The sequence below is a fragment of the Plectropomus leopardus genome, chromosome 12 (genome assembly GCF_008729295.1).
Source record: "Plectropomus leopardus isolate mb chromosome 12, YSFRI_Pleo_2.0, whole genome shotgun sequence".
In the NCBI taxonomy this organism is placed as follows: Eukaryota; Metazoa; Chordata; class Actinopteri; order Perciformes; family Serranidae; genus Plectropomus; species Plectropomus leopardus.
Genome location: NC_056474.1, coordinates 738,037 through 765,507, shown reverse-complemented (window position 1 = coordinate 765,507; position 27,471 = coordinate 738,037). Strand labels below are relative to the sequence as shown.

Genomic DNA, 27,471 nt, shown 5'->3' with positions numbered 1-27,471 from the left:
TTTATTAGGGGCCACTACTGCAAAATGAGAGAGGGCCGGGGCCCGTCGCAGCGGCCCCAAACATGTTCCTAAGATTCTGTGACATTTCACAGATTTTAGGACATATTCAGGGCTTCAGGACGTGAGGGATTTTAGGACATCAGGGTCTTAGCTCGGAGCTCTGTTGGGTGTGTGGGGGATCCTCCGCTGGCACTTGTTAATTTTTTTTTGGAAATTTTTTGGAATTTTTCCAAAAAGTCGTCACACTCTTATCATGTAATGATCCATTAGCATCTCCTCAGATCACATTAAGTTTATGTTCTTCGTGTATCTCATCGCCTGCCTCGTTATCTTTCCACTTTATAACCTGACACGTTATTTATCACTCAGGCAAGACGCTGCACGCCACGCCAAAATATGTGTGTGTGTGTGTGTGTGTGTGTGTGTGTGAGTGAGAGAGAGAGAGAGAGAGAGAGAGAGAGAGAGAGAGAGAGAGACTATATATAAAAAAGCAGCTGCAGATTAACCTGCAGCAGAAGTCGTCCTCTCCTCCTGATCAGCGACAAACTCGACGGTAAGTTATCAAACGCACTGATCTGATTTCATTCCTGTTTTTACCATTATGTCGCTTTTTGAAGTCATTTCAGAATAGTTCAACAATCAATGTGAAATCATGTATTTATTGTGGCTTTGAAAAATGTCAGCTGTTCATACCTCAAAACTCGGCATCCGCGTTATATGTGTATTCATTTTTAATATGTTTGGGTTTTCTATAGACAGCTGGCGTCCCCCACGTCACCACACCTGTCACAGTTTTAGTTTGAGTATGGATTAGTTTAAAGTCTAAATTAGTCTAAATTCATAGCACAGTTTCAATACCATTTGTAAAAAAAAAGGTCGTAGTTTTCAGACAGAAGCAGACAAAGGCAGTCGTGGCAAAACGGCAATGATTAACTTAATAAAATGACCTAAAAATAAACACAAAAAAGGAGAATTAAAACAACAACAAAAACCAAGAAAGTCTTAAAAAAAAGTTCTGAAAATAGAAAAATATGTAAAGTAATTTTACATATAAAATTACAGTAATAAAAATATATTTTTCTGGCCATTTTCCTCTATTTTTAAAAACCTTCCCTTTTAAAAAAATATTTTTCAGGTTGTTTTTTTTGTCACTTTTTACTAATTTCTTGCAATCTGTGGGAGATTTCTTGCCAAGCTGCTCATTGCATTTTCTCTTTGTTTTTCCCTGAAAAATTTAAGTCAATTTTCACAGGTTTCAGTTTTAAATACTTGCAAAAAGGCATCTGGACGCAGCACAAGAAAACTGATGCTGATCCAGGTTTCAAAGGGTTAACAACAGTTCTGATTTAACTCATTACTGTCTGTTAGTGAACAAATAAACTAACATAAACGAAAATTGAACTGAAATTTGATGTCCTGCCTTGTTTTCTAGCTGTAACTCCACACAGATTCTTCTTTATCAGCATCAAACTTTGGACATTTAAACCCCGCAGTGACGTCGTCTGCAGTATCACACGACACACGAGGCCAAACGATAAATGTCATTACTGAATCATAAACTGAGGTGTGATTTAAACGGACTTTGCTCTTTTTGTATTTCAGGAGCTGGAAATGATGATTTAAATGCTGAGCAGCAGAAATCGAAAGAAGACGACTGAACTGAGAACAGAAATCAGAGGTTTGTTGTATTTCATCTCCAGCTTTTCAGTGTTTTTTATTTATGGGAACGTAAATAAAAATAATAATAATGATGGTGGTATTTTTATAAGACTTGTTAGCTACTGCTGACACAGATATCTCTCCACAAAATCACTTTGTTATAGGTTAATCATTTGAATCGTGAGCAAATTGGCCTGATTTCTTAAAAACAACAACAAAAAAAACATGAAAAAGAGTCAATCAGCAATTTAAGAAGAACTGACCCAAAAAATGAGAAAGAAATAAGTAAAAAATTACAATAAAATTACCTGAAACAAATAAGCGGAGAAATAAAAGATCAAAAACAGAAAATAATCTGAAAAATGCTAAAAAATCAAATTAAAACAATTAAAACAATAAAAATCTGTAACCCAATGTTAATATTTTAATATATATATATATATATAATTTTCTGGGGCTTTTTTGGGGGCTAATTTTCAGATCATTCAGATCACAGAGTTTGTTTTACCATCCATCACAAAAGCTGCTGTTGCACCAGCAGCACACTGGTGCACTGCCCCTGGATCTGCAGCTGTGAGTAAAGTGTGTTTTGGATTTCTCATATTTCGATACAGGTCAGACCGGAAAGCCCGTCACGGTAACAGACACAACTCTCTCCAGCGGGATGGACCATCTTCTCTGACCACAAAGAGTCATTACGAGTACTCCTCCTGAGGCCTGATCCTGGTGCCAACTGATTATTCCTGTAAATACGTCCCCTCGCCATCATGCAATCCAGACTTCGGTCGGGTTTTAAGTCCGCCTCTCCAGGATCAAAATCAAACAGCGCTGGAAAAAAAGAGCGCCCCAAGATCCCTGTTTATTCACAACCTGTTACTTCAACGCCAAAATACTGGAATTCAGAGAAGCGTGTGCACGTTAAATGGCTTGCTGATGCTGTTAAAGCGAAAAGAGCATTGCTCAAACCGTGCTCAGGACCTCCGACAGTTTATAAAGTTCCCCTGGAAGAAGAACAAGTCAATGTTTGCGGCTGCAAGCGATTCAGATTTGGGAAAGAGTCCACCAAACCGAATCGCACTGTGATTTTTTTGGGAGCAGCTGGAGCTGGGAGGTCGAATCTCATCAATGGGATGATCAATTATGTTTTAGGCGTCGAATGGGAGGATCCACATCGGTTTAGGTTAGTCGATGAGGGTCAGCCGCCTTCTGAGGTCACTGTGTACAAAATCAACCACCAGGAGGGTTTTAAAATCAACCACTCACTGACCGTTGTCGACACTCCCGGGTTTGGAGACGCAGGAGGTTTAGAAGACGAAGCCGAGATCACAGAAAAGCTCGGGCATCTCTTCTCTGCCGAGTTCGGCGTCTCTGAGATTGACGCCGTGTGTTTAGTAGTTGAGGCAGCTTCAGCACGACTCGCACTGTCACAGATATACGGGTTCGACTCTGTGCTCTCGATTTTTGGCAAAGATGTATTAGAAAACATCCAGGTTCTGGTGACATCCGCAGACGGCCAGAAACCGCCAGTTCTCTCTGTAATCAATGCTTCAGGTGTCCCATGTCCTCAAACTAAATCCGGGCTGCCGATACACTTTAAATTCAATAATTCGGCGTTGTTTGCGGACAACAAATCAGAAGGCATGATAGAGGACGACGAGAGCTTCGATGAGATGTTTTGGAACATGGGGACAAACAGCATGAAGACGTTTTTTGCTGCTCTGAACGTCACAGAAACCAAAAGCTTGAAGATGACCAACAAAGTCCTGAGGGAGAGACAAAAGCTCGAGAAGGCGGTCCAACAGCTGCAGAAGCAGGTTCAAGTCGGGTTAGCCAAGTTTCAGGAGATAACAGAGACAGCTGACAAACTGAGACAGCACGAGGCGGAGATCAGCAGATGCAAGAAGTTCGAGTTTGAATCCACAGTCCTGGACGCCATTCAAGTCGACATTTCTGGGACAGGACTCTACCTCAACAGCTGTAAGCAGTGTTACTTCACCTGCCACTGTCCCTGTCGCAGGTCCCATAACAGCGGAGACAAAAGACGCTGCTGTGCGATGGGAGCAGACGGATACTGCACTCACTGTCCAGGCAAATGTTTCTGGAGCCAACATGTTGATCAGAGGTACAAATGGGAGAGTGAGGAAGTTCACAAAAAGCGAACCGTGAAAAAGCTGAAGAGGAAGTACCAAAACGCCAAAGATGTGAAGAAATGTTATCAGGCTCTGATGGACAAACAGATACACGAATATGAACCTGTGCGGGCTGAGGTGGAGGCGCTGACGGAGACGTCCGTGAAGAGTTTGAAAAGACTTAAAGAGACAGCCCTGCAGGCAGATCGTCTCCTCACTCCAGAGTACATCGACACGATTATTGAGGGAGAGAAACGTGAGGCCGAGTCGGGCTGGAGGCGGCGAGTTCAGTCCCTAAAGGTCAGGAGAGAGAAAGCTGAGGTCATGGCTAAAGTAGGCAGAGGAGAGAAACTCCTGCCGAGTCCAAATACTGACCTCCTGAGTCCCGACAGCGACGACATTGAGACGATTACCAAGAGACCAAGACTAAAGTAAAAGAGCTAATAGAAAGGATGAATGAGACAGTTAGCGTCCCACTGGTTCCCTCGTGAAATACCTTACGGTATTTTTGATTATCAAAAATAAGCTCTGTGACGAACCATGTTTATGGTACTTACAGGTTTGTTTCGGCGTGATAATCTTCACAGATAAACTTCACGTCTGTGTCTTCTGAAACGCGAACGAATTCTCCAAAAGCAAAAATCTGTTAGGCTATAAACCAACTACATCGTGGTCGCACGACTTAAACATCACCACCACGAATCTTCAACTTCTGATTAGATTTAGCTCTTAATTTTCTACAAAGCTCTCTCCTGTTGCGTGACATCATCGAGCTAACGATCATAGCTATGTCACGCTCGTCTCACGTGTAGTTTCTGTGTCCTCTGTGATGACGTCTAACGACAAAGACTTGTTAGCAACCGGCTTTTTTAAGACGAGTAAAAACTTAAAAGTTCAAAAATCTGGTTAATACAGACGTATTTTATGTTGCAGAACAAAACGTCTAAATATCTTTAGCCTGTGTTAACCACAGACCTTATTTAAGGCATTTTACCCTCGAGACGAGGGCCATAATAACGCCTGATCCTGACAAATCTGAGCTGAAACCAATCGAGGCCGAAGGAGACAGACTGCAAGCATCTGAATTAAGGCTGAAAAACGATTAAATTTAAAAAGCACTATTAATCGCTGAATTCTGTGAACTAAGCAGCCATACATTCATAATTTTTTCGTCCTCTGTTTTTCTGAAATGACAGGATCATTTTCTCGATCTCAAGATAACGAAACTGTGTTTTCCCGAGATAACGTTATAATTAATTTGAGATCTCCAGATAACAAATTAAATGTGATAAGCAGATAAACAGATGTGAGATTTCTGTCCCGTGTGAAATGCCACGCTGACTGATGGACACTTGATTTTTGCTTTTATGCTTTCTTTTCTAAACTGTTAGACTGACGTGACTGACTGCGCATCAGTCTGCTCCTCTCACCCAATCCGTCAAAACTGGACACAAATTTATCCAAAGTTAAACAGTTAAACACAAAGTTATCCTGGAAACATTGAGACGATCTGCGGGATGAAAATGGCAGAATTTGAACTTCTAACCTTTGCATTAAAAGTCGACCTCATTACCAATCAACCACCAAAGAAATCATGTATGGTTATTTCTACCACACTTGGCGCACTGAAAGTGAAATTTAGCCGCTCACATCACAGATTATCACAGCTTGAAGAACAAACTCTGCTGCACTTTTTACGCTTTAACATGCTGAAATACTATAAAAAATAAAAAATTTAACAGTTTTCCTTTTTTAAATTTTATTCTGGTGTTCAGGTTTTTCTGTGCCAATCATCACATCTTTGACATATACATGAGATCTACAGTCGGCCCGAATCTACAAAACTTCAGACATTCATCATACTTACGCTTTTGTACTGCATTCCTTGTTCATAAATAACCAATAAAGAAATATTTTTGTTTAATTTATGTCACATTTTTTCATGTCTCTGTTTCTGGATGGATCCTTACAGACATATACGTTTGCCGTCTTGTCTGCAGACTTTTCAGACTCGGAGTGTGAAAACGTGTGAAAAAGTCAACAGTCACAAGAGGAGACCTCCGCTGTGCTGATGATGATGACGAAGACCAAGTGAATCCCAGTTTCACTTCGTACTGCTGCACAACTTTAAGATGTTGTATTTTCTTTGATTTTATATACTCTATTTTTATCTTATGTTATTAATAATGTCAGTGGGTTATATTTCATCTATTTTATTATCTATTTTATGTTCTGTGCACAAAATTTTTATCCCTATTTTATCTTACTTTTACTAGTATTATCAAGTGGGTTTTATTCATTTGAAGATTCATTCTATGTGTTTTTGTTCTGATTTTACGTTATTTTTACGTGCAGGGTTTATTGTGTCTTTTTGTCTTTTATGTGAAGCACTTGGTGAATTTAAATTCTTTCTTGTAAAGCACGTTGGGCTGCATTTCTTGTATGAGAGGCGATGTACAAATAAAGTTTATTATTATTATTATTATTATTATTATCATGTCTTAGCACTCAAGAGAAACTGTCACGCGTGTCACTGGCTGTGTACTCTCTGGAGTCTGCTGGTGTTTCCAGCAGACTCCTCACAGTTCAGACTTCGTCCACACGGTGGCTGCAGAGCGTCAGCTCTGAATAATGATCAGCCTCCGACAGGAACGACGAATGGAGAAACCTGCTGTGAAGTAATAAAAAAAAAACAATTACCTTACAAGAGCAAGAAATGATCCCACAAAAACATCAACATTCAAACTGCGAAGTTACTGATGAGGCAAACGTCTGCGATGACAGCTGTATCATGTTTTGTTTGAGTGTAATGAACTTTAAAGCTTCCTGCCAAAGTATGACGTCAACCAGCCGCCTGTGTTTAAATGAACTCTGTTATTACAGTCAGATAAGACAAACCTTATCTGGGAATTAGACGCTTTTCTGAAGACCGTCCCGCCCTTGTTTGCGTGTTATTTGCTGTATTGTGACCATGGCGTGCACTATGGCCAGTAAAAAGTGTGATTTTCCTCATGCTGTTTTTGCCAAAGTTATACCTCCAGCACCCATACGTGTCCACTTTTTCTTCTTTGAGAGGCAGTTTGGAAAGTGCGGGAGATTCAGAAAGTATACTTTCACTGTTATTTATGAGGAATTCTGTAAGACGCACAAATTCTTGTTTTGTTGTGCAGACATTAACAGTGATGCTTCCTTTGCTTCACCACAGTCACGTGATCCTCACAGCAAGACCTGAAATGATCATCTTCTCAGCTCCTGACCTCTTTTGGTTCCACCGGAGATCTTCCTCTTCCATCCCGCCGTCTGTTTCGGCGTACTCCACGATGTAGCTCGAAATGTGGACGTCTTGTCCGAGCTCGGCAGGTTTCTTCCAGCTAACTGATATCCCAGGTTTTCCAGGAGAGCTGCATGGTAAAGTTTTAATGGATCCACTGACTTCGTGGGCCGGACCATCACCTGCTGAGGTCGCCGCTCTGAGTCTGAACATGGACTCTGCGTTAGGACTCAGACCGCTCACCCCTCCAAATCGGTTTTAATGTTGCGGACTGTCACACATAGTTGATCCGAGCATGAAAAAAAGGATTATTTAAATGTACTGTGCCTTGACAAAATTTCAGTCGTCCAAAGTTTTTAAAATAATATTTTTAATGAGTGGAAACTCAATGTTACTCAATGTGTTTACCACCAGTGTTATTAGGAGTATTATTTTTAATGTTTCAGATTTCCTTTAGTCAGTCGTCAGTGTTTTTTTATCTGCTGTAGTACTCTAATACTCTGTAGTCAGCTAGTCTGTCACAAAATCACATGGTTTCCCTCCAACTCTCCGGCTGATCTGGGTTTAAGCCAGAGGTGAAGATCTGAAGGATCTGTGGAGGCGTGAAGGTGGATCTGACTGAGAAGTCGAGGACACTGGAGACCTGAGGGCAGCAGAGGGGCCGATATTCTTTAAACCTTTTTAGTTTGGCTGTTAATTGAGCTTTATCTATTTATATATTTTATGTCTGGTTTATAGTTTTACTATTTTCTTTATCATTTTATTATTTTTACATATTTATTCATTGTACTTTCTGTTTTTATCCTTAATGTACCTCTTTTTTAACATTTGCATATTTTACCAATTACTCATCTACTTATCTATTCATTTATTTGTTGCTATTATTATGTTATTTATTAATCTTTTAATCTGTAAATTTTGGCGTTTGGGTCTGTGGGGATTGACTGATTTCTGAAGCCAGACTCAAGTGGACATTACAGGAACTGCATTTGGTGCAGACGGAGCCAGAAAAAAGCAGCTTCTCGTTCGTGTAAAATCACTGTCAGTGTTGAGTGGGAGTGGGATGGGAGCAAAATGGGAGTACAGAGAAGTTAAAGAAAAACGAACAGCTAAAGAGCTGAAAGAAAAGTACCTGAAAGCCACAGAGGCTCAGACACGTGTTCAGGCGCTGACTGTGAAACTGAGGGCTGAATATGACGTGTTTCAGGGTGAGGTGAACAAATGATAGCGAGCTCTGCTGAGTGTTTAAACAGACTTAGAGAGATCGCTCTGAAGCCTAATCCTCTGTCCACTGCAGAGTGCACTGACTCGATTATTGAGGGAGAGAAATCTGAGGCCAAACCGGGCTGGAAGAAACGAGTTCAGTCCCTGACAGCCATGAGAGAAAAGGCAGAGTACATGACGAAAGTAGAAAAGGGAGAGAATCCCCTCTGTGGTCCAAAGTGATCCTTAAACCTAAACGACATACCTGAACTCATACCGCTGAGACAAGAGGATCTCTCCTCTGACCGATAATGAGCAGAACAAAAAGGACTGAGACTCCAGTTCAGACTGAAATGACTTTGACCAAGAAAAGATCAAACATTTTTCGCTGAGACAAAGAGAGAGTTTCTTCTGTACTTCCTCACACCTGTGACACACACCAATGTAAAGGCTTAAATCTGTCTATTCTCAAAGCTATTATTCATTATGATACTTTTTTTCTTGTTTTTGTACCTTCTCTTCAGTTACTTCTTGGGAAATTTCAAAAGTATAGATAATGAGAATACTTTTTTCATTATTTTTTTTTTTTTACATTTCCATTGATGTGCATTGAATTTGAATTGTATTGTCCTGTTGTAATGAGGTGGCTCCCACTGAATGATGGAAAATTATTAAACGATAAACAATAAAATCAGATTGTTTATAAATTCTTTCTCAGGTGTTGGCTGTGTCCTCTGATGTGTCATTATACACTTCGGCCCTCTGTTGCTTACATCTCTTGGGGGAACAACTCAAAATATATATATATATATTATATATATATGTATATGTATATATATATATATATATATACACATATATATATACTAAATTGATTCAGATTGAGGTTATTAAACAAAATAAACCATCCAAAAAAATGATGTAGCATTGACTCACCTGGCAGTGCACATAAGTAGGCATATGTATAGGCTAGCTGTTAGCTTTGGTTGTATCCAGGTGTAAACAGGTTTCCATGACGCTAACATGAGAGCCTGCCGCCTGAGCGAAGTTACCGGATGTTTTTCTACTCACGGTTTGACTGAATGAACTTACCGGATGTGAGGTTTTAGCTCCACCCGCGAGGAAAATCGGTCAAATTCTGGTGTTGTGCTGCAGGCACCGGAAGCACAGCTCATAACTTTAGCTCCTCTTTGCGTTAGCAAACCTCCAAACAGCAGCCGCGTACTTCTCAGCCGCTCAGTTTCCTGCCGGAACTTTCCGTCCACTTTCTTCTTCCGGCAAACTTTACTCCGATGAAACATGACGCTGCCGTCCGCACACTCCGCGCACTGTCGGCGCTAACGGAAGCCGCACCTGTTTTCAGGTAACAAGCCGCCATCCCGCAACTGTCGAGCTCGTGAGCGTGCACGAGCCCTTTGTTTGGCGCCGTTGCGCGCCCCGGCCTGTGACGCAGGGTCACGCTGAACGGCGACGTCCTGGTCCCCCGCCCCCGCTGTGCTGTGATTGGCAGAAAGTCGCTATGATGTAAAACACGTAACACGCACGTTTTCCTCTCTCTCTCTCTTTATCTATTTATTTATTTATTTGTTTTTGTTTGAGAATTAATAATAATGACATCAACATATAAATATGTAGAAAATTTTAGATAAAATAAGAATGAACATAATAAAAAAAACCAAACAATTCATTTCACATCAGGGAATTTCCACAAATAAATCCTCAAAATTTTAATTATATTCTAAAAACATATTTTTTTTATTTATTTTGTGTAAGAGCAAGAAGATTTAACTTGGATTTAAATTCTTCAACCAGAAAAGAAAAAAGAAAGAGGATTGTGAACATAAAAAAAATCTAAAGAATTTCCTCGATAAAATAAAAATAATGACGCAAAGAATTTTTACTCAAATTAATCTGATCAAAACCTCATTCTTATTCTGCACTGAAAGAATCAATGGATTCATGATTCATCACTGCATAAAAATCTGGAAATAAAGCCTTTTGAAATTGACTTCTTTAGCATAGTATTTTATGCAGTATACATAGTTTTTTTTTAAATTATTGCAAGGAAAATTATGTCTTGTGTAACTTGTGAAGTTGTTTTTTTCTGCAAATTGAGAATTAAAATTGTCTCATAATATAACAAACTTATATTTAGTGTTTGTATATTTGTCATTTCTTTTTTAAAAGATCATTTGATTCAATATTGAATTTTATTGACCTTCAACGTGATAAACTGAGGTCAACGTTTCTTTGAGTGAAAACAGTCAAAAACCAACAGAACTTTAAAGCACGTTGAATTTATTGACATAAAATATTAACATAAAGTATCACCTTTATCTCACCTTAACGCACATGGACATACACACACACACACACACACACACACACACACACACACACACACACACTTGAGTCTAGTAGTATAGTAGTAGTCAAGTATAGACACCTTGGTCAAATATTACTCCAAAACAAATGAAACAAGTTGCTGAGTCAAACTGTCACTTGAGGTAAAGCACAGGAGTACTGACTGTGACCCCTATGAAACCTGCAGTGATGTCACTTTTCTTTATGCTGCATTCAGACATTTTTCATAAGTTTTTAAAACTTTTTGAAACTGAGAAAATTGGTTTACTTTCTTTTGAGAACTTAGGAGAAAAAAAACACAATCAGAAACTTGGCAAGAAATGTTGAAAAAAAATCCAAAATAACATATTCTCATATTCTAATAATTATTGTTGTTTTTGTTTTTAACATTTTTTCTTTGGCTTTTTTTTCACATTTTTCAGGTAATTTTCTTGTATTTACAATGTTTTATTATTATTATTGTATTTAACAAACAAACTGAACAGAGGTACAAAGATGATTGGCAGGGAGGCAGAGTGTCGTGAGGTTGGAGGCTGTGGAGAACAGATGGTGTTTGAGGAGTTTTTAAATTAACTTAAGGACAGTACTTATGTAAAAGTACTTTGTTACTGTCAATCACCTCCAAAACGCCAACACATTCTTATCCCAAGTCCTCACGTTTTGCTGCTTGTCATCGACTTCTGCGTCCACATATTACGCTCCAGGTCTCCTCCTGCGTCCACATATTACGCTCCGGGTCTCCTCCTGCGTCCACATATTACGCTCCAGGTCTCCTCCTGCGTCCACATATTACGCTCTGGGTCTCCTCCTGCATCCACATATTACGCTCCAGGTCTCCTCCTGCATCCACATATTACGCTCCGGGTCTCCTCTGCGTCTGCTGCTGACGTTGGAGTATGCTGCTTCTGTGATGTCAGCATAAGCACATGGTGGGATTTTGCTGCATGTGGTTATGTTTAGACAATAAAAGCACATGGCAACAAACGGCAGGACATTGACAAACGCACATGGTGGCTCGAACAGTTCGGATTAGGGGAAGGAGGCACAGGGCAGCTGGAAGAAAAAAAAACATCAAATTCAGACGGGAAGCTAACACCAGACTCCCATATGTCTCTGTTGGATCCATCAACCGCCCCTCCTGCCCGCCCTTTAGGAATCTTCATGCTACTCATATTACGTCCTTAGCGGCAGCGTTTCAACTTGACACCGTCCAGCGGCGTATCATGCAAACACGAAAGGTGGCTTTTGGCGTCAAATTCTTACGCCCAAACCACTTCAAAAGTGGCGGCATTTAACGGCCTCTAAATGAGAACAGGCTGAAAACTCGGAAAGTTGAGCTCAGCAGCATCTTCCCGAAACATTAGCGTACAACATAAAGTTCCCAGGTTCAACTTTTGGGATTCTAAAATGTCGTGTTGGACGTAGCCACCGCAATGTAATGTTTGGGTTTGTTGACTCCCATTTTGGAGCCTCAAATTCAGCTTTTGGCTGTTTTCTGGAGCCAGAGGAGATCGTATTTGGCTGAGAGGAAGGAGCTGTGGAGGAGCGAGGGGCGGAGCTGTCTCACAGACTGTGTGGACATCTCACAGGAAGTCGACACACTTCTTTTTTTCAGCCGCTGAAGTCGCCGTTTCGTGGTGACTCTTCAGAATTTGAGATCCTTAACTCGCCAGTGGATCGACGCTCACGTGGATCTGCTCACAAAGCTCCGCCTCCTCCGGGCTCACCGGGATTTTAATGTCCCAATCAGGGTCCTGCAAGAGAGGGTGTTTTTTTAATGTATTTTTAATTTTTTCACAGTTTCAGAACACATTTAACACTTAGAAATATACTGCGATATTGTTAAGAATCCAAAATCAAATAGTATGGAGTTAAGCAGAGAAATTAATGTGTGCACTTATTGATATTTTGTAAACCAAAATCCCTTAATATCCAAAAGTATACTTACTATAACATATATTTAGCTGTTTTGATACATTTTAGGAAAATTTTAAATATCTTTCATGTTTGTTTAACCCTTTGAAAACTTTACATTATCACTTTTCTTGTGCTGCTCTTGGACATTAAAAAGTATTTGCCCTTTAAACTCAGTAAATCAGTGTGATTTCTTTCAAAAACAAGGGGAAGTTTTGCGTGATTTCCTGTTTTGTTGCTCTTTGTCTTCTTCCCATGTTTTTGAAAGAAATCAAGAAAATCTGATCAAGTTTCAAAGGGTTAAAAAATGTGAAAAGCTATCCACATCAGAATGTTGCCATAATAAAATAACAAAACAGTAAAGCACAATATTGACTGAAATGATGTCCAATACTACAAGACTAACAAAAGACTTAGAAAATGTGCGTATATAAATATGTAGTCAGGGCGGCTCTTAGCACAGGCGATACAGGCGTTCGCCTAGAGCGCCACACACTGAAGGCTAGAGCCGGCCGTGGGTGACATACAGATAGACAGAGAATGCGCACGCCTTTTCATTGGGTGTCGGAGAATGTGCGCGCTCTGTTTTTGGATGTCGGGGAATGTGCACAGTCTTTCTAAGGGTGTCGGAGAATGTGCGCGCTATGGTGCGCAATATATAAAACTGAGAATCAAGGAGGAGGTAAAGAGATTCAAGAACAGAGGCATGTCTTCTTTTATAACATAAAAAAGGCTGTTTTGTGTGAAGATTTCATTTGTACGAGCTATCTCAGCCAAAATTAAGCAAAGATAGATAATGGCGCTATAATGATGCAGTGATAGCTGCTGAGAACTGAGGGGTGTTTATGAATCATCTGAATGTCAGGACAGTAGTTTAAACAGCTCACTGCTGCTCTTAGTGCTGCTCTTTATACCAGTAATGTGCTGAAATTAGCTGACCGATATGGACAAATAATTACTCATATTTTTGGGCATGTGTTACTGTTTCAATGTGGTGCATCCTCTCTGATTTTATTAATGAATAATCACAACTAAGAAATAAGTGATGCATTGCAGCAGGTGTTTGTCCTCCGCTGTCTGCTGCAGGTTCATATCTTTATCTTTGCAGTAATCGGTTAATGTCCACTATAAGAGTCCAGATGTGGACATTTTAGCAGAAGCTCCAGCAGCTGCTGAAGAAGAAACTTCTAATCTGCATCTACACATCTTAAAGTAAATTTAGACTATTATTGTTGGTCTCTGCGAAACTGCTGTTAGCATTGTTGTTATTACTTAATATAACTGTTAAATCTTGTTACAAACTAAATGCAGGTCTCTCTGTGTGTGTGTGTGTGTGTGTGTGTGTGTGTGTGTGTGTGTGTGTGTGTGTGTGTGTGTGTGTGTGTGTGTGTTTGGGGGGGTTAGTAATTTTATACGTGTGTCTATAGGGGTGAGACTGACCAGTGAGTGGGGCACTGGCTCTTTATGGACAAACGTTAGACAGACGTCTGGACGACAGTGGACGACGGACCAGAAGACAGCGAACAGGAGGGTGGCCATGATGACGACCGTCACAGTCACAGCGGTCGGCTTCTTCCAGGCGCCGTCCGGACCTTCAGGCGGGTGAGGAAAAACGTTTCTTTAACACGTGTGAAAGTATTCATTTAAATCCTTTTATCAATGATAATACTTTTGCAAAATGGGTCATTTAGATTTGACTGTAATTTCAAGATAAAATATTATGACTTGTTCGTTATTTTCTGACAAGGAAGAGAAAGGAGTTCCTGGAAAACAGTAACATTTCGAAAAGTGAGAAAATTGTTGGTATGTTTTTTAAAGTGGTAACATTTTTTGTGAGGAAACCTGTGGGGAAAGTGAGATTTTGTTTAAAAAAACATAGGAAGGGCATTTTTGAAAAGTAAAAACATTGTGAGAACTTTTTTTGTATACTAATCCAGAAATGTGAGGGATTGTTAGAAATTAACCTTTTTTTAAAAACATTTTAGAAAAGAAAAAATTAGAAGCTTGAAATATTGGGAATATTTTGGGAAGTTAAAACGGATTGTGAGAATATTTTTGGTAAAGTTATAAAAAGAAATGCTAGGTTCTTTCAGAAAGTAACAGCATTTTGCAAGATGAAGATTAATTTGGGAATATTTTGTCAGAATAAAGACCAGGAGAACTCTTGAAGCCACAGCATTGTAGGAAATTTTTTGAAAATGAATGAATATTTGATATTTATGATTAGGGCTGAAGTTGGTTAAAAAAAAATAAATCAATGAAATTAGAAGATAATTTTTAAAACGGCACATGTTTTTGCACAGTGATAGGTGTGTGTGTCATGTTGAAGCGGACCTGAAGGGTTGGGTGAGTAACAACTTTTTTTTTTTAAGTTAAGTTAAGTGGGACTGTTTTGGAGAGAATCTGGAGCAAGGAGATATTTTATTCAGAGTTACCTGTGATTGAGAGACGTGGGGATGCGGGGATTTTTTTTTAAGGACAGAAACTGTAGCTTTCATGTCAGTAAAGACAAGTGACACAAATGTGTGTGTGTGTGTGTGTGTGTGTGTGTGTGTGTGTGTCCTAGCAGTCTGTGACTGTAACCCACCAGCGATGGAGACACACTGGGCGTCGGTGCTGCTGCTGTGGAGCTGAGCGTCCACGACGGTCTGAGCTGTGACGCAGTACTCGGATCCCTCCTGCAGGTCGGCGACGTGCAGCATCTTCTGCTCAGCTGGTATCATGTGAACCTCAGCCTGAACCAGAGAGAGAGAGAGGGAGAGAAAATCTAGTATGAGCCAAGGAATTAACTAAATACTGCTAAATAAATTAGTAAACACATAAATAAATAAATAAAGTAAAAAAAATGCAGCTATTCTGAAGAGCACATTTACCTGCTTCAATAAAAGAAGAGAAGATAAAAGGAAATGCAGGCAGGAGGAGGGAATAAATAAGAGGTACGAGAAAGAAAAGTAGGGATTAAAGAAAGGAAGAAAGAAAAGAAAAAATAAATGAGGATGGGGAAGTGGGGAAGAAACAAAGGGTTAAAAAAACAAATAAAAGACTGGGCATCGAGGATAAGGGAAAGAAAGAGGAGGAGGAAGCAGGAACGAAAATAAAGACAAAACATCAGTGAAGAAAGAGAACTGTTAAACAGCTTCATTTAATTTAATTTATTTTAGATACATTTTATGTCTCGTTTTCCGGGATGATGAAGAGGGGGGGCAAGAGGTAAGAAGGCGAGAAAGAAGAAGAGCGGGATAATGAGGCGAAACAGAAGATCAGAAATAGAAACGAGGGGAACGTGAAGAAGGAGAGGAAGTGGATGGAGGTGACCTCTGACCTGCAGCTCGTCGCCTCTCCTCCACACCGTCACGCGGACGACAGCAGTGAGAGGAAGCTCTTTGAAGGACACCTGAAGGGCGCCGCCCACCGCCGTCACCACCGTCTGCGGCGCCGTCAGGACCGCTGTCGGCACAAAATTCACACTCAGTCATTTATTCGTTCTGTAAAAATCGACACGTTGTACAAAAAGACCACAAAGAAGCAAAGAGACATGAAATTACAAAACAGACAAAATAACTACAAAACGACAGAAAAAAGTCACGAAATTACCTCAATGTGACACAGACGACTGACAAAAAAACCCGACAAAAAACACAAAAAACAACCACAAGGAGACACAAAATGATACATAACTATTTCAAACAGACACAAAACCACTACAAGGAGTAACAAAGTGATTCTTAAGTATCACAGAACCAAAATATACATTAAATTACCCCAAAGAGGCCAGTATGACAACAAAAAACACATACAAAGAACGACTAAGAAGACACAAAATGACTGGTGACGGACATAAAACGACTTAAAAGGACACAAAATAACTTTGAAAAGGCAAAAAACAACCACCAGGAGTCACAAAATGACTACACAGAGATGCAAAAAAACCCAAAAAGACAAAAAATTACCTCAAAGAGAGAAAAATACCTCAATGTGATCCAAAAAAACTACACAAAGACAACTACAAGAATATTCAAAAGGACTGTAAAAAACCACAAAATGACCGTAAAAAGACATAATCTCAATGAGACCCAAAACAACTGCAAAAACAACACAAAACAAATACTAAGATACACAATGACCAAAAAAAGACATACAGTTTTCTGAAAGAGACACAAAACTGCCTCAAATACACCCAAAATAACTGCAAAAAGACTAAACCTATTTTAGTCTCTTATCTTCTTCCTGCTCTGATAACTGTGTGTGTGTTGATGCATGTGTCCTAAATGTAGTCCAGATTGTGTATTTGAGTGTAATCAGTGAATTTGCAGCTCAGCTCCTACAATAAGTCTAAAATACACTGTGGAAACTAAATAGTTACATTCAGACTGTTCAGGTCCAAAAATGCTCCATTGAAACCCATTCAAACTGACATTTTTGATCCCACAGCCATCAGAGCAGAAAAACAGGACTTGTATTATTTCTGGGTGTCATTCTGGGCTTTTGACTCTGAATTTGTCCATTTTGACTATTTTCCACCTGATGAGGTCATTTTGACCATATTTGGCATATGGAGGAAATACATGCTATTTCCACTAGGTGACCTGTCACAGTCAATGTAGCTGCTGATCACTGACATATCCCAGACTGTCAGCAGCTACACTCACACACTGACATATCCCAGACTGTCAGCAGCTACACTCACACACACACTGACATATCCCAGACTGTTAGCAGCTACACTCACACACTGACATATCCCAGACTGTCAGCAGCTACACTCACACACTGACATATCCCAGACTGTCAGCAGCTACACTCACACACTGACATATCCCAGACTGTCAGCAGCTACACTCACACACTGACATATCCCAGACTGTCAGCAGCTACACTCACACACTGAGCACGGAGGAGACTAAAAATAATGCATTTTTTATTACCTAAAAACATGGTGGCATCATGACAAAAACCTGACATTTAAGGGATTAAAATTCTAAAAAATTAATGAATATTTGATATTTATGATTACGACTGATGGGGGTTAAAAAATTAAGTTAATGAAAAAAATAATCAATATATATTACTGTTCTAAAGCCTGATTTAGCACATTTTGTGTGTCATATTAAAGGGTTAACATCAGGTGAGAAAGTGTGATCAGCTGCTGTGTTTCGGCTCCTGTCGGCGTCTTACTTTCTCTGCGGTTGAAAGGCGGGCTGAGGTCGGTCCAGGACGACAGCTTGGAGCCGCACTGCGCTCTGACACGCAGGTTGTAGTCCGAGTCGGAGCCCAGGTCAAAGGTCAGGTCGCAGTGAGTGTGAGGGGTCAGCTGGCACTCGGGAGCGTCCACCCAGCTGCCGTTCAGCACCGTCAGCTCGAACTCACTGCAGAGACACACGGAGAGCTTTCACACCAAATATTCTGCCTTATTTTTATTATTATTATTTTTATTATTACTATATTTTTATTGAATTTTCATATCAACATTTTTATTGTTATTTGTATAATTATATTTTTTATTGATTGATTTACATAATATGTATTATTATTTATATAACTATATTATTATTATATTTTATTAACATTTAAATAATAATATGTATATTATTTATAATTATATTATTATTTGTATTATTTAAAATAATTATATTATTTTATCATTTAATTTTTTTTTTTTTTAATTATCATTATATTTTGAGTGCTTTTTTAGTTGTTTTCTGTAGCTAACTAACTGGAAACCTTTGCTCACATCAGCGTCTCTGAACAGAAACTGTGAGTTTGATAATAATAATGACATAAGCTCAGGTGCACCGCTGCGCCTCCGTCGCGCTCTCGCGCCTCTGACTGAGTCTGTTTATCGCAGCGCCGTGAACGCAGAATTAAGATGAGTCAGCGTGTCGCCGTGACGACAGCAGGAGTCGACCTGTTCGGTGACATTTATCAGAGAATGGAATGGAATCAATGAATCAGCTGAGGATTAATTTATCACACTAATAGGACAGGTTTTCTTCACACACACACACACACACACACACACAAACACACACACACACACACAAACACACACACACACACACACACAAACACAACTTTAAGTTCTCAGAGCTCTCAGAGATGAAAAAATGCACACTAATATTTTCATTTTTAACCCTTTGCAATTTGGGCTGTTTGGCTTGATTTCTTTCAAGGACATGAGAAAAAGGAAATGACCCAAAAAAAAGGTACAAAAAATTTCTGAAAATAATTTCTGAAAATAATTGAAAATATAAATACAGAAGTATAAGTACGTATTGTATATACAATTACCTCATTCAGTCCCACTTTAAAGACTGAACACCCCTTTAAATGAAATTTAAAGGGGTGTGTTAAAGTGGTTAGTTAAATGTTAAAATTTCTTTAACCCCTTGAAACCTGAATATAACTTGATTTCTTTCATAAACATACAAAGCAGGCAATGAGCAACCTTTAAAAATGGTCAGAAAAATTGCAAGAAATTAGTAAAAAGTTGCAAGAATATGACCAGACAATATCCAAAGAAAAGTAATTAAAAATAATAATAACAATATATACAAGTAACGATAATTTATTGGAATTTAAATAATTGTAAATATTTATTCTTTATTTTCTATTAATCAATAAATTAATTAACTATTAATTAGTGGCAATAACATAATTTTATGAGAAATCAACTGTAAAAAAAATGTCTGCTGATGTTTATGAAAACAGTAAATGCTTTAAAATTCTTTTTATTGTAGAATAAAAAAATCATTTTCTGATGGATATATTTGTGTATTCATAAATATGGTTATGAAGTATTAAATCATGAGCATATATTTTTAAGTTGATAACCCACACAAATGAAGTTTTCCACATTATCTGAAAAAAAAAATACTAAAGAGAAATTTATTTTAAGATAATTACTCACAAAGATAAAGTTGTCCCAGCATTTTTTTTTTTACATTATTTAAAAGGAATTTTGAATTTTTAAGAGCTGAAAAAGTTACGTTACAGATACGAGCTTTTAAAAAAACATGAAACTCTGCCAGGTTCATGAACAAGTAAGCGGACTGACGACTTCAAACCGGCCGCAGGATCGTTCCTGACAGATGATTAAAAAATGATCGACGGCTGACGAGACGCAGAAACCGGAGCAGCTGTGTGTGTTTGTGTGTCAGCGGAGAAAAGACACACCTGCTGATTGTTGTCGTACTGCAGGTGTGTCTTTGATTCCTGTTTGTGGACGAATTACTTCAATTACTCAGTGGCTAATTATCAGGTAGGAGCAGCTGCTGGATGCTGTTTCTCACATTAACCCTTTGAAACCTGCATCAACATCAACATTTCAGAAGCTATTTAACCCTTTGAAACCTGAGCAGCTTGGTTTGATTTCCTAAAAAGAAATGGAGGGGAAAAGGGCGATCATCAACCTGGTAAGAAATTGTGAGAAATTATTAAAAGGTGACAAGAAAAAAAACTGAAAAAAAGGACACACACACACACACACACACACACACACACACACACACACACACACACACACACCAATTTTGCATACACTGGTGCTCATAACTCAGTTTTATATTTTTTAGTATATATATATATATTTTTAACTGCTTTTCAAAAACTATTCAGTTATTATTGTTATTATTGTTATAACTTTATTGATGTAGGTTTAAAAAACAGAGTTGACAAAGCAAAACTTGCTTTGGTTCGCCTCTGCTTCAAAGGTTATGACTTATTATTGTTATGATTATTATTTTTGTGTGTCTGAGAGAATACATGTTATGAAAGAAAAATTGCACAAAACTCAAAATTGACGAGCGCATGGAAAAATAATAATAAATAGATCATATTATATAGATAATATATTTTATGCAAAATATATTGTTCTTTTTCCGTTTGTTATTAATATATTTTATTATTATATTTTACTTTTTTTTGGTAAAAAATTACCATTGTCAAAATCTTCTTCTGAGTGGTGTGTTTAACTGATAATTCAGAAGTTAAAGTATGCTGTTAATCTAATTTTTTTAATCAGTCTCTTAATCTGACTTTCTGTGTGACTCTAAAATAAATGCACATTGTTTCCTACTGACGATCTTTATGAACACAAATATACAGTTTCATTGGTAATTTCCTAAAACAGCAGATCATTGTAGTTTATATCAAACAAGCAGGAAGCAATACTGCATTGGTGAGGGACTATTTTCACTGGCGTATTAATCCACATTTGGTGCTCTGGTGAGCAGCAGGATGGAGTGTGTGTGTGTGTGTGTGTGTGTGTGTGTGTGTGTGTGTGTGTGTGTGTGTGTGTGTGTGTGTGTGTGTGTGTGTGTGTTTCTTACCCCTGAAACTGCACAGAGTAAAGGACTGCAGCGCTGCAGGAAGCCTCCGGCGGGCGCCACCTCAGTACGTGTCTCATGTCGACAGACTCCATGAAAACTGTGCTGGGAGGCGGCAGCATCCACACACCTGCCGACAGAAGGAGGTCAACTTTGGACTCTTGTCTCAGGTTCAGGTTCATTTTAGTAGTTTTTTTCTCTTCTTCTTTTGTCCTCTCTTAAAATATTTATTATTTTTTATTACTATTAGTTTTAATATTATTTATTGATGTGCAGCACTTAATCATCTCTGTTTTTTAAATGTATTTTATAAATAAATGTGGATTGGAGGTCACCAAAAGCAAAAGAAACTTCAAAATAAGATCTCTTCTTTGTTCTTCCTTTTTCTCCTTTACATAACTGAGCTCACTTTTGTTTTCCTCAATATTATTATTATTATTATTATTATAAGAAAATCCAATTTCCTCTGTATAAACCAAACTTTGCACACGCCAAACTTCCTCAGCCGCAAACACAAGCCAATGGTCCTGATTGTTCCGATAATGTTTGGGAAATGTTTTGGAAACGGAGGCGTATTTTATATTTGCAGTTATAGAAACCTGCCTTTTTAAATGATTTTTGGGTTGTTGTTTTTTTACGTTTTCCTTTATTTGGATAAGACAGATTAAGGTAATGGGCGCCCAAAGAAAAGAGAATTGCAAGCAGCAAAATTTTCCTCTGGTGCTGCTCAGACGAGTCAATGTCATCACTGTCACACGGCAACATGAATCAGCAGCACAGACACATTTCACTGACACAAACCACAAAGAAAAGTTCATTAGTGAGTTTAAGCGGAGCTGAGAGGTGGACTTAAATTTTTTTTTTCTTACCTTTGAGCACCCCTTTAAAAAAACTTGTTACTTGGTAACTGTCTTGTTTTCTTGTTATTGTTTTTTGGCTAATTTTAAACAATTTTTCCTTTTTTTTTTTGCTTTTTTTTTGGGTAATATCTTGTTAAGTAGCTTGTTGCCTTCCCATTGTGTTTTCTGAAGAAATTAAAGCATTGTCCTTAGGCTTTAAATGGTTAATGTTTCTGCAGGTGTATGCAGGTCAATGTGTTCGCTCATTGATTTTGCTGTTTTTTACTTTTTGGTTATTTGACAGTAAACTGACCTCTGAACCTGATCTGAGTCGTTTCTGAAAGTGTTAAATCTGTGTGGAAATGAACTCACAGCCTGTGAAGTCCAGCAGGACCATCATCATCATCATCATCACCACCAGCAGCCTCACAGCTCGTCTCATGACCGGACAGTTCGTCTCCACGACCAAAAGGAGGGAAAGAATCTGGTCACGTCAGGTCCATCACGCCCAAATCCAGCCAGCGGCCTGCATGTGAACTGCTGCAGAATACAACATGTAATCCAGATCCCTGTCCAGAAAAAGAAAAACCAGGATACTCCAAGATCCAGCTCATCCCAGAGGTGATTAAATCCTTAAATCCACTGTGAGGAGGACAATAAGATCCCAAGTTATCTCTCAGTTTAAGATCCACATGATGCAGAATCTGAGCTTTCAGATTCGTCTCAACTCAACAAAAAGCAGTTTAACGTTTAAGAAGCAGAAGCCATGTGAACTGCTGAAGATCTGCAGAGAAAAAACTGGTGTGTCTGGATGCTGAGGCTGGATTCAGGGCTGCAGAGCCGGTCTGACTCGTTGTGGGCTGCCTCGGGCCATCGGCTGTCAGCTCTAATTTACAGGTTAAACTCAGAGCACCTGATGAGCTCTGTGGAGCACAGCTGCTGCCATGAGCGGCTCGTTCTTCACCACAGCTCTGCGGGTGTTTCTCTTTGATTCATTGACACAGAAACATGTTTTTGTTGTGCACAAGCCAGAAAATGGCAAATTCTTTCCTCCTTTTGATTTCAGTCCTGATCCTGGTCTCCTCGGACGGCACCTCTTTCCAGGGTAAAGTCAGAATTTAGTGGCGGTAACACCACAAAGTGACATGCATGCTGCCAAACTGCTGCCAGATATCACATGTGACAGCATTGCGAAAGTCGCAGACTGGATTGATCGGATTAATTAATGCAGACAATGAGGACGCTTGTCCCATGGGAACAAGAGGACAACACAGAAAATGAAGTTTCGAGTTCATTAGTCACATAGACAGTCACACAAGTGCAATGCACAATGGAAACTGTTCTGGTTAAAACCATCAACAAGAACTGACCCGAAAATGACCAGAAACTGGTAAAAAGGAACAGGAGAATTACATAAAATTAGTAAAAGTAAAAAAATAAAAATATTATTATTATTATAAATTAAGTTTTAGCACTTTTAGCAATTTTTAATTTTTGTTTTTCTTACTTTATTATTATTAATTATTTATTTATTCTTTTTAAAATTATTATTCTTTTTAATTATTTTAGGTCATTTTCAAAAAGTACCTTTTACTAGCCCAGTTTGGCTCAGTCATGCAGGCATAGACAAGCAGCTCATTTTTATGGAAGTTATTTGGATGTAGCCTATAACACCAGGTTGTTGGCTACCTGCTGGAGTTATTGTTAGTTAGCTGCTTACAATCTGGCAACAAATACTAAACAAATATATGATTTTTCCTTCAAATGCAAATGATTTTCCTCAACATGTGTTAGATAAATTTGATATGTAAATTGTTAATGAAATTGGATTTGGTTTTGTGGAGACGTCCTTTTTCCCTTCAGAAGCAGAATATAGTGTCCAGTCTGAAAACAAAAATGTTTCTGTGTCTCTGTTGGACTCCTTCAGCCGAGAGAGGACAGACAGAGAGTGAAGACTTTGGACTCTCATGATGGTCAAACATTAACTGTCCTCGTCCATAAAGCAATAAAACAGAGAGCAGCTCACACAGCCTGCAAACCATCTTTTTATTTTACATTTGTTTTAGCCTGAAACCATCAGTCATAATGCCGACCCACAAACATCATCAGTGTGTTCGTCCCTTTTTTCAGTTATTTACTGAAACTCAACATATCAAGACATTTAGTTTCATCTTACCATGTGTCTTTCAAAAACATGGTAAGATGGCAATGAGAAGAAATTACCCCCAAAGATATGAAAAGGTAAAAAACAAAAACAAACAAACAACAAAACATTAAAATCAGTTTAAAAAAACAAACAAACAAACACATACAAACAAAAAATAAAAAAAAAAAAAAAACAAAAAAAAAAAAAAAAAGTGCTCAGAAATTATACTTTTGTAACATAATTTTAAATATGTAAATATCATTTTCCCCTCACTTCACTTTTTTTTTTTTTTTTAACAAAGCGTCAAACATTTCTCACCAACTTGCTTTTAAACTTTTTTCCCCCTGTTTTTGAAACAAATCACACAGATGTGCTTCATTTTCAAAGGCTTAAAAACTTGTAAAAGCACAAGAAAAGTGATGTTGCTCCGGGTTTTTAAAGGTTACACTAATGAAGAAGTTATGTCATTGCATCAGTTCACACCTCATTCATTTGACTCAGTAGGACGGGACCCGGATTCCTTATTTGGACATGAAAATGTTTATCGTCTCTTTACTTCCTGCTGCAGAAAGCGACTTCTCCTTTCCTCAGTGATCATAAACATTTCGCTGCTTCACTGGAGGAAACGTGTTAAAGGTGAACGTCGGCGTGCGAACAGAGGAAAGCCTCTGCTGTGCTTTTAGTTCCCGTTGACAGATTACAAACAGAACGAACAAAACAACAAAACCTGCTAAAACTGATGTTTGAGCTGCTGAGTGTGAAACTGCTTTACAATAAATATTATATCAGTTTCATGGCAATAACTGCTGCTGCTTATTTTAGTTTCAAAAGAAGAGAATATTTCTGTTGTCATTTGTCATTTTTTGCATTTGAAAATAATTATTTGAAGAAGGGAAAGTAAAAGTAAAAAAAACAGCCTTTAAAAATCAAAGGAAAGTAGGCGCAACAAAACGCAAAAGCAAAAAAACAGAAAAAACACGCACACAAAAGAAGGCATATATTCATGTGTGGACGACCACACGAGCAGCTGAATCCATCAAAGGAAAATAAAAACACTTTTGTTTATTTCAAGGTAAGATGATAACTAAAGCTAGCTGGCGCTACCTTTGTGTGCTTAGCTAATGCTAGCTTTGAATGCTAAGCTAGATAACGTTAGCAAACAAACATCTGAAAATTCAGTTTTTATTTGATGGATTCAGTTTCTCATGCGGTCTTCCACACTGAGTTATCCATACCTGACATCTTTCCTCTTGGGTCTTCGGCTTTTGGAAGGCGAAAAATTCAACACCCCCCCTAAACTTTTTGTGTATCAGTGGTCAGATTTGCAGGTCCCGTTAGCACAGCGCTTCGGCATATTGCCGTCTGCAGAAAGCTTGACAGGCCTCCCGCGCATAGTAACGGTTGCTAACGGAAGATTGGAGGGACTTCGTGAAGGGTCAGTACTCCGCCAACATCCCACATGCGTATTGTAGACCTTTCTGTCGACTTCTCTCTGATATTTCTGAGCAGTTTTTTCCAGAAATTTGATATTATTTCCTGTGAAATATCTCTCATGGTAGGAGTGAAAGCTCGACAGGCGCAGCAACAGTAACAGAGGAGGGGGGCTCAGTGAAGGACCAACTCACCCTCACCAGCTGTGGTTGTACTTGCACTAGCTAGGAGAAGCAGCTAACGGCTAACGTGGTTTGCCGTGAAACACAACAGAAAGCTGCATGTAAACACGCAGGCTGCCTGCTCTGAAGCAGAGTGAACCAAGACACACTCTTCACAGCACATTACACGCCCTCCTTTTTTATTTTCCACAATAAAAGACCAATTTAAATTACTCAGAGTTTTGCTAAGAAGCAACTCAACAAAAACTAGCTTACACAGACACAGGTGTATTTTCAGAGCTTACCTCGTTACTGTACAGCTTTGCTCGCAGATCTGTGAGCCCTCAGGTCCTTATCTGCTCTGTCTCTGCCACAGACAGAGACATAGTTTGTCCTTCATCTGTGGACCTCATTAACATCAGGAGAATCTCTATCCCAAAACAGCGTCGCAAAATTCTTGCTCAAGGTGAAAAAATACGCAAAAGACGCAAAGATGCAAAACAGGCGTTCATCGCCTCGAGGGTTGGAAATTAACGTTTTTTTCCACCTGCCACTTTGGCTGGTAGAGTCCAAAATCTACCAGCCAGCCAACAGATAACCATTGTTTTATTGGCTGATGAGTGAAGCAAATCTAAGATTTTCCAACATTGATAGCTTCGTGTCTAACAGGTCCATCATGCTGCACAGAGTGAATTCACGTCTATTCATGTCTTTGTATTGACTTTGTGTGTAAATACTCGTCCAGTTTGAACATGGCATTAGTGCTATTGTACTGTATAGAGTGGTGAAGTACTGAGTCCTAAAACGCATAAGTCCGTTAGCATTTTCCCATTAAAAGTCTCTGGGTTTTAGGTTTTTCGTTAAATTCCTTAAATAAGGTCTATAGTTAATACAGGATAAAGATATGTAGATGTTTTGTTCTGCAACATAAAATACGTCCGTATAAACCCAATTTTTTTTTTAACTTTTAAGGTTTTACTTGTCTTAAAAAAGGCGGTTGCTAACTAGTGGTTAAATCGGACTACAATCTTTGTCGGGGATGTTAGAGGTCATCGCACCAGACACAGACACTCATTCACCCCACTTGTCCCCCTTTACAGTTTTACAGAGTTGCGCCCGAACTTGTAAATTTATCTGTTAATAATATATTTCGATCATGTGCGCGAAATCAAATCAGAAGTTGAACGATGCGGAGGTGATGACGTTCAAGTTATGCAACCATGATGTAGTTGGTTTATAGCCTAACAATGGTGGCGGTGATTTCATTTACGCTTCAAAACACACAAAAGTGGTGTTCATCTGTGAAGATTATCATGCTGAACAAAACGTGTAAGTGTCATAAATTGTTCGTCACAGAGCTTATTTTTAACGAAATCCCATTCAAAAATCCTATAAGGGAACCAGTGCGATGCTGACAACAAAAGTATGTCATCCAGTCACCACGGACTGCCTCTGGACCAATCAAATTGCTTGGTTGGAACTAACTGTTGTATAATTGGAAATAATGACAGCCAGTGAGGTGCCTGCAATAGCAATAAAGCTGCTAATGTTTTGAACATCCATCGCCATGCTTCTTTGAATGTTATCATGAGAAAATCGTAGTCGCAGAACATCACTCAGTGGAAATGCAGTCATCTCCACATTGTGTTTTATTGACATTTCGAAAATATTGCCTAAATTTTGTGCAAATCTGTAATGGAAACCCGCCCACTGTAAGACAAACCCCTGTAGATAGTTTTCTAGGTGATACGAGGTGTGGCTGAAGAGTTACTGTCAACGTCATGATCAATACTGAGTGGGAGGCGGTGGGGGAACTACAGGGAGCGGCTCCCAGCACTTTATGGCCCCTGGCAGAGGGTAAAGTACTGCTGTTAGAGCCACATACGTCAAATTAACACCTGCAGGACAGAGACCACATCCGCCAACAACCTGACTTCACCCACTGAGGCTTTACCGAGGAACACCAGGCCTTGTGCAGCTGCCATTTTAAAGGACTCGTTGGATTCTTCTTCTTCTGAAACGTTGCCACC

General features: G+C 38.9%; 1 protein-coding gene across 1 annotated transcript; it reads right to left on the bottom strand.

The window, feature by feature from the left end:
* Nucleotides 1-11,294: 11,294 nt before the first annotated feature.
* On the bottom strand, nt 11,295-22,275 carry crfb16 (cytokine receptor family member B16). The gene is made up of 7 exons (XM_042498200.1): nt 22,076-22,275; nt 20,868-20,994; nt 17,716-17,906; nt 15,863-15,987; nt 15,128-15,275; nt 13,981-14,132; nt 11,295-12,380 (listed from the first exon to the last, which is right to left on the bottom strand). The coding sequence occupies exons 1-7, from the start codon at nt 22,143-22,145 to the stop codon at nt 12,288-12,290; spliced, it is 906 nt and encodes a 301-aa protein (XP_042354134.1). The 5' UTR covers nt 22,146-22,275; the 3' UTR covers nt 11,295-12,287.
* Nucleotides 22,276-27,471: the final 5,196 nt, after the last annotated feature.